The sequence below is a fragment of the Limanda limanda genome, chromosome 2 (genome assembly GCF_963576545.1).
Source record: "Limanda limanda chromosome 2, fLimLim1.1, whole genome shotgun sequence".
NCBI lineage: Eukaryota > Metazoa > Chordata > Actinopteri > Pleuronectiformes > Pleuronectidae > Limanda > Limanda limanda.
The window spans coordinates 4,990,022-5,002,117 of record NC_083637.1 but is presented as its reverse complement, the minus strand read 5'-3'; the positions used below and the strand labels follow the sequence as shown (position 1 = coordinate 5,002,117).

The 12,096-nt window shown below is 47.0% G+C and overlaps 1 protein-coding gene across 1 annotated transcript; it reads right to left on the bottom strand.

Annotated features, from left to right (window-relative positions):
- Positions 1–5,864: 5,864 nt before the first annotated feature.
- Positions 5,865–10,569, bottom strand: LOC133026488 (homeobox protein unc-4 homolog). The gene is made up of 3 exons (XM_061093386.1): positions 10,269–10,569; positions 9,334–9,509; positions 5,865–6,983 (listed from the first exon to the last, which is right to left on the bottom strand). The coding sequence occupies exons 1-3, from the start codon at positions 10,567–10,569 to the stop codon at positions 5,865–5,867; spliced, it is 1,596 nt and encodes a 531-aa protein (XP_060949369.1).
- Positions 10,570–12,096: the final 1,527 nt, after the last annotated feature.

The following is a 12,096-nucleotide window of genomic DNA, read 5'->3' as shown; positions in this document are numbered from 1 at the left end:
CTCTCCTCTCTTCTCTCCTCCCTCTCTCCCCTTCCTCTCTTCCTTCACCTCACCTCTCCACATCTTGCCCACCCCTCCTCCCCTCTCCTCCCTCCTGGTGATTTGGGGGGGGCGGATGGAGAGAAAGTGGAAGGTGCTAAATTAGCAGGCTGATCCGTGCTCATTGCTGCATACACATCCTCCATTACCGCGCCCGGCGCCGCTTAATATTCCGAGCATGGCGGGCGCGTCTCGATAGCAGATTTATCAAATGGGAAAATGAATGTATGATGATCAGTTAAATTGAAAATCAGCGCCCGGGTGACAGGCCGCCATGACACCTCGGTAATTAGAAAGAAAAATGATGGCGTCCGAATGCATAATAGAGCAAAAACAATTTGCGCTCTCCCCCTTCGCCGTAATGATTCGCGTTCAAATTGAAAATTTCTCCCGGTTGAAATTGAATTCATAAAGTGTGATGCATGAGGGCGGAGGAGGGGGGGGGGGTGGAGGAGGGAGGAGGCCCAGTGTCTCCACCCGCTTTGATCGATTGGTCGTTTCAGCTGGCGCTCCCACTCCTCACCTCCACCCACCTCACTCCTCACCTCCATCCATCCCACTCCTCACCTCCACGCACCTCACTCCTCACCTCCATCCACTCCTCACCTCCATCCATCCTACTCCTCACCTCCACCCAGCCCACTCCTCACCTCCATCCATCCTCACTCCTCACCTCCACCCACCTCACTCCTCACTCCTCACTTCTCACCTCCACCCATCCCACTCCTCACCTCCACCCACCTCACTCCTCACCTCCACCCACCTCACTCCTCACTCCTCACTTCTCACCTCCACCCATCCCACTCCTCACCTCCACCCACCTCACTCCTCACCTCCACCCATCCCACTCCTCACCTCCACCCACCTCACTCCGCACCTCCACCCAGCCAACTCCTCACCTCCATCCACCTCACTCCTCACCTCCATCCATCCTACTGCTCAATCTGCACCTCCACCCATCCCACTCTTCACCTCCATCCATCCAACTCCTCACCTCCACCCATCTCACACCTCACTCCTCACCTCCACCCATCCCACCTCACTCCACACCTCCACCCACCTCACTCCTCACCTCCATCCATCCCACTCCTCACTCTGCACCTCCACTCACCCCACTCCTCACCTCCATCCATCCCACTCCTCAATCCTCACCTCCATCCATCCCACTCCTCACTCTGCACCTCCACTCACCCCACTCCTCACCTCCACCCATCCCACTCCTCACCTCCACCCAGCCAACTCCTCACCTCCACCCACCTCACACCTCATCTCCACCCATCCCACTCCTCACCTCCACCCAGCCAACTCCTCACCTCCATCCACCTCACTCCTCACCTCCATCCATCCCACTGCTCAATCTGCACCTCCACCCATCCCACTCTTCACCTCCATCCATTCCACTCCTCACCTCCACCCATCCCACCTCACTCCACACCTCCACCCACCTCACTCCTCACCTCCATCCATCCCACTCCTCACCTTCATCCATCCCACTCCGCACCTCCATCCATCCCTCCATCCGTCCCACTCCGCACCTCCATCCATCCCACTCTTCACCTCCACCCACCCCACTCCTCACCTCCACCCATCCCTCCATCCATCCAACTTTCTGCCTTCAACATTAGGCAACTCTTTAAAACTGTTATTTATTATTACTTGTTAATTACAGCTACACATATTAACTCTATTATCTTAAATCTAATAAAGACACAGGTCCAAATAAACGTAAAAGTCAGATTTTGTGAAATATCTTTAAAGTAAATATAAGCGAATGAATAATACATTTAGATTTTGGTTCTTCGTTCTCAATTATAAGTTAAACCACTAATAATATACGTCTATTTGCTGTAGTTTTACTGGTAAATACCACAAATTAAAAAGCTAAAAAGAGCATAAAACCCTTTTTACCGTTAGTAACTGCAATTTGCATTGCATTGTGGGTAAAGTTAATGATGCATTACGTCATTTAGTGTATTTTTGGAAATTGTGGTAACATTGAAGTTAAGACATTTGCAGCAGTGCTGGGTCAATAATACACTAACCAGGTCTTTTTTAATTTTCCTTGTATTTTCCTCAATTACTCAGGGAAATGTTCTTCATTTTATAACAAAGACTCTTCTGGTTCATTATGTCTCAGCACACACACACACACACACACACACACACACACACGCTGCAAAGGATCAAACCTTTACTTTGTAATTAATCACACTCTTGAAACGAACTGATTATTATAACACCCTCCTCCTCCTCCAAAAAAATAAGAGAATAAAAGCAGAAATTTCACAGAGCGGCTTGGAATGAACGATTTAATGTGATTGTTTCGGTCGAAGGGGACGTTTCCTGAGGCCTTATGGGGAAATAATGTCCTTATGAATTAAATAATAGGGTTATTACTTTCATTGATTTTAGCTGTCTGGGAATTTAGTGTTCAGCTCCGGTCTTAACCCATCCTCCTCCTGCTGCTTCTCACTGCGGCTCCCTCCTCGTCCTCTTGTCTAATTATTTTCCTATATAAGCCCTCAGCTTCCTGCAGCGCAAATAGCAGAGTCACCCAGTGAAAATTATGTAAATATTATTAAAGGGACTCAGGCACGGAAATTCATTTTGGGGTCGGCGCAGCAAAGTAAAGCTCCGTCCCTCGGATCCTCCCTCAATTTATTTGCAAATAAAGGCGAGGTGACCGGGAGGGATCAGGGATATTTAGCCGGGCTGTCAACACGGGCCTCTCCCTGCACACGGCTCGGCAGAATTAATGGTTTTAATAATTGGGATTTCAGTTTCCAGGGGAATTGGTGGCGTTTACACTTCATAAGCCAAACACGCTCTTTCTCCAAAGGGGCATGTGCACGTTCAGTGGGTGCACACCTGCACAGTGAGGAGAATTTGTCTTTTCTTTATCAATTTACTACCACAAACACCCTGTGTGTCTGAGTGTGTGTCTGTCTGTGTGTGTGTGTGTGTCTGTGTGTCTGTGTGTCTGTCTGTCTGTCTGTCTGTCTGTCTGTCTGTCTGTCTGTCTGTCTGTCTGTCTGTCTGTCTGTCTGTCTGTCTGTCTGTCTGTCTGTCTGTCTGTCTGTCTGTCTGTCTGTCTGTCTGTCTGTCTGTCTGTCTGTCTGTCTGTCTGTCTGTCTGTCTGTCTGTCTGTCTGTCTGTCTGTCTGTGTGTGTCTGTCTGTCTGTCTGTGTGTGTCTGTCTGTCTGTCTGTGTCTGTGTGTCTGTCTGTGTCTGTGTGTGTCTGTCTGTGTGTCTGTCTGTCTGTCTGTGTGTCTGTGTGTCTGTGTGTGTGTCTGTGTGTCTGTGTGTCTGTGTGTCTGTGTGTCTGTCTGTCTGTCTGTGTGTCTGTCTGTGTGTCTGTGTGTCTGTCTGTCTGTCTGTGTGTGTGTCTGTCTGTCTGTATGTATGTCTGTCTGTCTGTCTGTCTGTCTGTCTGTCTGTCTGTCTGTCTGTCTGTCTGTCTGTCTGTCTGTCTGTCTGTCTGTCTGTCTGTCTGTCTGTCTGTCTGTCTGTCTGTCTGTCTGTCTGTCTGTGTGTCTGTCTGTCTGTCTGTCTGTGAAAACCGTTCATCTACTCAGCTTCACACGGATGTGTATTGTAAATTGGCCCGAGAAAGTGATTTTGGTGCAATTTGGAAACGTTCTACATGAAAATTTCATAATTAACTACGAAATGCTATAAAATCTTCATTGCAGATAAACCAGGTAGGATGAGCACAAAGTTTTCTAACTTCACTCTTCATCATAGACACAACGTCCAGCACACAAACGACAAAAAAGTGACACATTGTTGTAAAACTGTTTCCACAAATGTGCGTCTGTCTGTATCTGAAACGCATATCCTGCAAACCCTTCATCTGATAAGCTTAATAAATTATATATGTACGTATGTATGCATAAATTGTCTGAGAAAGTGCGGATTTAGGTTCCTAGAAAAGACTAGAACATCTTCAGTGCAGATAAACCAGGTGGGATGAGCACAAAGTTTTAAAACTGTATGAAAAGCTCTACACATAACGTCCAGCACACTAACAATAACATAAGTGACTGAACTGTAACAAAATATCTTTCTGTCTATGTGTGGATCACATATCTCTTTATTAATAATATTAATAAAAAAGGCTAATGAGACTTTTAACACTGCAGACGAACCAGGTAGGATGAACACAGTTTCTCTAACTTCATCCACTGACTGTAACCAGCTGCTGTCTCATCACTCCACTCCTTCACAATTCGGACACTTGATATGTTCAATATTAATAAAAAAAGTACAACTACACAACTATCAAATCTCCAGATTAACCAGAGCACAAAGTTCCTCTGCACTTTCTGCACCATGGTGTCTCAACATCTCAAATTAAATCTTCGCTTTTATTTAAACTCAACAACTGGTCAAACAAAATGAGAATGAATGAATACGCCTGGCCCATCACTAACCTGCTCTCTCTCTCTCCCCCTCTCTCCCTCCCCCTATATCTTTATCTGTCTCCCCCCCCCCCTCAGGGACCCACGTTCCTATTAGAACAAATGACGAGGGGCCCCGGCGCTTTTGTAAAAAAAAAAAAGAGAAAGCAGAAAGGCGCATGGCAGGCGGGCGCGCGCCTGTCCTATTATGTGCGACACATGATCAATAGGGCGATAACGCAGCAACATCAATATAAGCGACAGAACAATGAGGGATATCATCGAACATCTATCTTAATATAGCCGACTACAAGGGCCGTCTGACAACCGAGGCAGCTCATGAAAATTCCGCCCCACGAATCTACCACCATCTCCTCCTCCTCCTCCTCCTCCTCCTCCTCCTCCTCCTCCTCCTCCTCCTCCTCCTCCTCCTCCTCCTGCTCAATAGTCTATGCGCACTCACGCACACGCCTGCACGCACACACACACGGTGCAGCTGGCGCGGGCTATTATTTTCCCATTTCAATTTGACACCCCTGCCTTTCATGCTAATTCTATTATTGTAGGAAGTTTATGTGATTCCATATCACTAGAAATCGGTAATGTCTAATAACCCTTTGGGCTGAAAGGAGGAGGAGGAGGAGGAGGAGGGTGTTGGTGGTGGTGGTGGTGTTGGTGGTGGGGGGGGGGGTACTGCCTGGAGACCCATGGCAGCCAGTGGGAAAATAATTACTTTCATATCAAAACTCAGCAGGAGGCGCAGGGTCCTATAGCCCGCGGCCACTAACCTCATTCCAGCTCGGCCTTTCAAATGAATAAATTTGTTAAAGCAATAAATACAAACAGCCAGACGGACTTGAGCAGCAGCTCCGGCTCACTACACAGAGGAAAAGGGGGGATTTATCTGCTGTAACGCCACAAAACTCCGAGGCCGATCACATGATCCAAGGTTCTGCCACACAGCAAACCGCCCCCCCCGCCCCAATCCCCCCCGCCCCGTCACCCCCTGGCCAGTGCAAAGACAGCGATTCAATTTAAACAATAACTTTATTTATCAAAATGTTCACATATAAATATCATTTTCTCCTTTTTTTCTTTACAATATCTGAGGATCTTTGTTGTGTGATGCTTATTGTTAGCCTTGCTGTTTTCTTTACAAGTTGGTCACAAAACAAAAAAAGGAATAAAAGAGAAGAAAGAACCTGCTTCTAAAAAGAGTTCGGGCCTAAAGCCTGAAAGAAGGGGGTTCGGCCGCGGCGCCTGGCGACCGTCTGGATCGATCGCACGTGATGATTAAAAAATAGACGAGAATTAAGTCTCCTGATTCCTGATATGTGTTCGAGTGTCTCAGCCGAGCTTTGGGAATGTTTGAACTGTGTGAGCAGTGTCTCCTGGTCCTGTGTTTGTGTTTGCTCCTCGCGAGTGTTAGTCCATATCGACATCTTCTCCATCTGTTCCGGGTGTTTCCTGACAGTCTGTGTTTGCCTCGAGACGCTCGGAGAGGTCCGGAGACGCCCGCTCCTCCTCGCTCCTCGCGCCTCCTTCCTCTCTCGCACGCGGCGCCGCCTCCGTTTGACCTTTCGGGGTCACCTCCTCGCCACTGTCGCTGGACGGCGCCGGGCTCAGCCGGGCCAGAGCTGCTGGAGGAGAAGCCGGGGATCTCCCGTCTCCGCCACACTCCTCCTCCTCCTCCTCCGCGTCTGCTCCCTCCGCTCTATTGCTAATGTGATTGTGGCGATGCTGCGTATGATCCGAGTTCAGAGGCTTGGAGACAAAGCCGGAGAGGTCGGAGGGGGCGGGACTCCCCTCGCCCGGCGCACACCTCTGTCCCAGGCTGAACCGGTTCACGCCGTCCTGACACGCCGTGGCCTTCAGGGCCGTTTGGGGCACCAGAAAGCCCAAGGGCTGATGTGTAATGGGGTAAAGCAAGAAGTGACCTTTCCCCACCAGTGTCCTCTGACTGGGCAGGGAGGGGAAGTCCAGCTGGGGTTTCCGTCGCGGCGTGGCGTCGGAGAGGAGGCTCTCCACGCTGAAGGGGTTCCTCTTCTGCAGGGCGGAGGACCTGGGACCCCCGGGGCTGGAGCTGTGCGTGCTGCACGGAGAAACCTGCTCCGCTTCTCCTGCGCTTCTTTGGTTTTGGTGGCTCTGCAGTGGGCTGAAGTCGTGTCTGGTTTGGTCGCAGCTGGATTCAGTTTGGTGTCCTCCCGCACCTCTCGGCGCCGGCAGGTCGAGGTGAATAGTCCCGTTGATGCTCGTCGGCTGCTGCTCGCTGTCCGTGAACTGGGAGACCCCGCTGTCGCTCTCCGAGCCCCCCGGCGTGTGGAAGCTGTCGCCCGAGAGGAGTTTGTTCTGGGACTTGAGAAGCTTCCTCTCCTGTTTCCGCTTCTTCTTCTCGGCGCGCTCCAGGTCCCGGCGTGCGATCTCCTCGGGGTCCATGGGCTCGCCGCTGCACGTGGTCGGGTGGGAGTTGTGAGCCGGCCGTCCCGGACCCTTCTTTGTGTTCTCCTTCTTTCTCCATTTGGCTCGGCGGTTCTGGAACCAGACCTGTTCACAGGAACACACAGAAACACACACATCAAATACACATAAACACACACATGAAGTACACATAAACACAGGTGGAACATGTTCTTTCCATTCACTGTAAGGTCACATGGGTCTCCGCCATTTTGAAACTGTTGCTTTGATGATTAGTCGATTAATCAACTAGTTTGGCCCAAAAGGATTTTGATAGTTTATAAGTTGTTTCAGTCATGCCATGGAGGAAAATGCAGCTTTGCTTATATCTTCTTCATTAATGAGACATTTTCCATCTTTTCCCTTTTTATTTTAGTGTAAAATTAATATATTTGACTGTGACTTGGACAAAAAGCAAATAGGAGATGTTGTAGTTTTGCATATTTTACAGTGCAGATCAAAGCAATGTAAAAATAACAGACAGAAAAAATAATAGTGGGTTTCAGGACTATAATTATGATGTAAATTCGGTAAAATGGAGCATTTGTTTATCCAGGTCTGGAACTGCCAAACTATACAAAAGTAAAAGTATTCCAAAATGATATTTGTGTATTGAGTGGAAGCTTTCTGAAATGTTATATTCCTTTCTGACAATTTATGAGAAAAGAATGGATTAAATGTTTCCTGTAGTTTCTAAAAGCCAGTTTCTGTGTTGGTTCTGGACCCTTGGATTAATATGTAATGTGTTCCTAATATTCAGCTTCACAAAACCAAGCCCTGACTCCACTGGAGTGGACACACAGGGACTGATGGTGTGTGTCTGCAGCCAACAGCAGATCCCACACCTGCCCTGGCCAAGCACATAAATCAGTGTCAGACTGGTTATCAGATCAGATCGGGACAGAACCAACAGAACCCAAAACCAGCCTGAAACAAAAGAGAACCATCCTCCTCCCTCTTTGTTCGCAGCTGCTTCACAGACACATCAGGATGCGCCAGTGTTAATTACCAATGAGTCTGCGTAATGGCCAACTCCCCCAATTACATTTAATTGCACCGGAGCCAAATCATCCACATCCGGGCTCCGCACCGGGCCGACCCAGGGAGCCTCCCCGGCCCAGAGCCCTCGCTGCCCGGCCTGTGGATGCGCTCAGGGCCGCGTGTTCTCCGCTGATAACGCACCCGGAGTTTCACACGCATAATAAAAAAAAAGCACGACACCGACATCGCGCTCGACAAAAGGCTGCTTATGAATTGTTAATGTTTGGTTCTCTATCTTTCCCCCGCAAACCTGCTGATAAAGAAGCGTTAAGCGGCTTGAGGGAAGAATAATCTGAGGTTTAGGAGCGAAATCCCCCGAACGACACAACACACGATGCGCTCCTGTCCCGCGTCCCCTCCATCCATCCATCCATCCCTCCATCCATCCATCCCTCCGTCATCCATCCACATGCATCCATCTACCCCCCCACCACCCCTACATCCATATATATCCCTCCATACATCTGTATATGAGAGTGGAAGCATGGAAATACATGAAAACACAAGAGCGACACATGCTGTTACACATTTACAAAGGCTGATATATGCACAAGCCCTTTCTTTATTTTATCATCATTATTACCCACTATTATTATTATTAATATCATTATTATTAAAAGTTAACCCCTAACAGTATTAATAGTTAAATGGGACGGAGGCAGATTTTGCAAAATCTATTTTTTTTACTTGAAAGTAATTTATCAAAAAATAGGATTTTATTCTTGTGTGTTGTTAAATAAAATCCTTATCCTACTTATAAGTATCCTTCTAATTTATTATTTTTATTAATATTATCATTAATGGGCTATTATTATAATAATGTGTAGTAGTATAATTAAATTAGGTAAACAGTGTTGTCATTGATTGTTCAAATGAACAAAAGCCATAATCTTAAAATGTATAATAAAATAGCATAACATAATATCGTTTTACTATCACTTCATCAATTTTATCTTCAACAACAAATACAATCATCAAACATGATTTAAAATCTTAAATTAAACCGTCTGCAGTATAATATTTAAACGGTGGAATTGCCTTTGAACTGTCAAATAATAATAATAAAAGAATAGTAGTTACCATTTTCCTGGTTTGCTCAGTTGCCTTGTTTTTATATTAACCCATAAATCAATAGGTTGCCTCCATGCATAATTCAAAACAGAGCCTTTATTGATGCTCTGATAATTGACAAATGGCTGTCTCGGTGTGGACCGTCACGAAACACACGATTTATTCTTACAATACAATATAACCTGGGTTGTTGATAAATTGAATTGTGAAATTTTAGGAATATATTGGGAAAAATCGGGGGGAATATGATTTAAAAAGTAAATCTAGAAGGAGGGGGAGACTCCCACTATAGAATCAGAACCAGTGGGTGTGTTTCGGTGTTTACCTGAACCCTGGACTCCACCAGGTCGAGCCGCAGCGCCAGCGCCTCCCGCATGAACACGTCCGGGTAGTGGGACTCGTTGAAGGCCTTCTCCAGCTCCTCCAGCTGCCAGCCGGTGAAGTTCGTCCGGGTCCGTCTCCGCTTGCACCCGGGACTGTCCTTATCCGGGTCCCCAGAATCTGTGCATGTGTGTGTGTGTGTGTACAAGTGCATGTGTGTGTGTGTGTGTGTGTGTGAGAGGGAGGGAGAAGAGAGAAGAGAGAGAGAGAGGTTCATATACAAAATAATATCGAGGCAGAATTGACCTGTAAATCAGCAATTTAGTGTAACTACTTTTTTTTTTACCCTTTTCTTTTTCATTAACTCCACAATCTGCACCCGCGTGTGTGTGTGTGTGTGCGTGTACAAGTGCATGTGTGTGTGTTTGTACAAGTGCATGTGTGTGTGTGAGGGAGAAGAGAGAGGTTCATATACAAAATAATCTCGTTGCAGATTCTACCTGTAAATCAGCAATTTAGTGTAACAACTACTTTTTTTTTACCTTTTGTTTTTCATTAACTCCACGAATTTTTTTTCCACACTATTATTCTGTATTTAGATTCAAATATGAACTATAGTCGTTTTTTGACCGTTTAACCCCAACTGAAACAATGTAGCCCTTTAAATAACAGCTTTTTTACTTTTATTTTGGAGTCCATTTCCGTTTTTACAGGGAAATTATTACAAATAAACTTTAATTTTTTTTTTTTTTAAGAAAAAGCTCCACAACTTTTAAGCATCATTTTCTCTGCAGGTTTATCACCTCAACACCTTAAAACGTATACAAATCTCCTTAGAAATCCTTTTAATTTGATCCTAAACTATTGATATTTCTGAGATTCATATTCATATTTCGTGTTTTCCCGGCGGTGGATGACAGAGAGAGAGCCAGGCCCTACCTGAGAGTTTGTACTGCGGGCCGTCGGGCGACAGCAGCGGGCTGGAGCCGAGCACCGAGGCCGAGCAGGAGCCGTTAAGTAATCCGTCTATGGAGAAGGGCCCGGCGGCCGCGGACTGCAGCTGGTGCCCGCCGGCCAGCTGCTCGAAGACGTGCTGGTGCGGGTGGTGGTGGTGGTGGTGCGGGTGGTGCGGGTGGTGGTGGTGGTGGTGGTGGGCACCGAGCGGGTACGGGAAGCCCACCAGCCCGGCCAGGGAGCCTCCGAACTGGGCGTGAGGATGCTCGAGTACCCGACTGTCCATGGTGGCCGAGGGAGGCGGTGTGGCTGAACATGCAGCCAGGAGAGGAGGAGGAGGAGGTGAAGCAGGAGGAGGTGCAGGAGGAGGAGGTGAAGCAGGAGGAGGTGATGGAGGGAACCCGGGACGACGAGCCTCTCCCGGTGTACCGGAGCCAGTGGCGGGGACCGGAGGCTGTCTCACGGTGACCGGTTGTGAGCCCGAGCCTCCTCCTCATTAGAGACTCCCTCCAGTCTGCGGCTCCTCGACCAATGGGAAGCGTTAATGGGCCCCGTGACGTCACAGGCACGGTTAATGGGGTAGGCTGAGAGCACGAGGTAAAAACAAGGGAGAGAGAGAGAGGGAGAGAGAGAGAGGGAGGGGAGGGAGGGAGAGAGAGAGAGAGAGGGAGAGGGAGAAAGTAGGTAAACTCTCTCTCCTATTTTCTTTCTTTCTTACTTTCTCCTTCTCTCTTTTACTCTTTTTCTATATCTCTTTCTCTCTTTCTTTTTTTCTCGCATCCTTTTTTTACTCTCTCTCTCTTTCATTCTTCTTTTCTTACACACTCTCTCTCTTTCTCTCTCTCTCCCTTTCTCTCTCTTTCTCCTTCTCTCTTTCACTCTTTTTCTATATCTCTTTCTCTCTTTCTTTTTCTTTCTTTCTTTCTCTCATCCCTTTTTTACTTTCTCTCTCTCTCTTTCATTCTTCTTTTCTTACACACTCTCTCTCTCTCTTTCTCTCTCTCTCCCTTTCTCTCTCTTTCTCCTTCTCTCTTTCATTCTTTTTCTATATGTCTTTCTCTCATCCCTTTTTTACTTTCTCTCTCTCTCTCTCTTACTTATTTTCTTACATTCTCTCTCTCTCTCCCTCTCTCTCTCTCTTTCTCTCCCTCTCTCTATTTCTTTCTTCTCTTACTTTCTGTATCTCTCTGCCTCTGTCTTCTCTATCTCTCTCTCTCTCTCTCTCTCTCTCTCTCTCTCTCTCTCTGTCTCTCCCTCTCTCTCTCTCTCTCCCTCTCTCTCTCTTCCTTTCTTCTTTTCTCTCTCTCTCTCTCTCTCTCACTCCCTCTCTCTTTCTCTCTCTCTCTCACTCCCTCTCTCTCTCTCTCTCTCTCTCTCTCTCTCTCCCTCCCTCCCTCCCTCTCTTTCTGAATCGATGGTTAATTACACCTGATGCAGTTCTTTAATTGAATCCTGTCAGAACACTCAGACAGAAGTGATTGATGAAGCGACTCCTTCACTTTCTCAGGTATAGAAGCTGCATCTTTAATATTTTTCTTAAATATAAAACACATTTCCCTGAACCGCGACAAAACTTATTGCGGGTTTGAAAAGTAGATTAATTGATGGTTCCCAAATCATTCATCATTGACCGGGCTATTACCCAATAATAACAACAACTTTGACGTTGCCACATTGTTGGATCAATGACTCCACAGGCTAATGGGCACAGGCCCGTGGGATCAACAATCAAGAGACAGAAGCGACCAAAAAGAAGAAAATGACCACGTATAGATCCAAAATTAACACAAACAGATAAAAAATGACCCAAAAA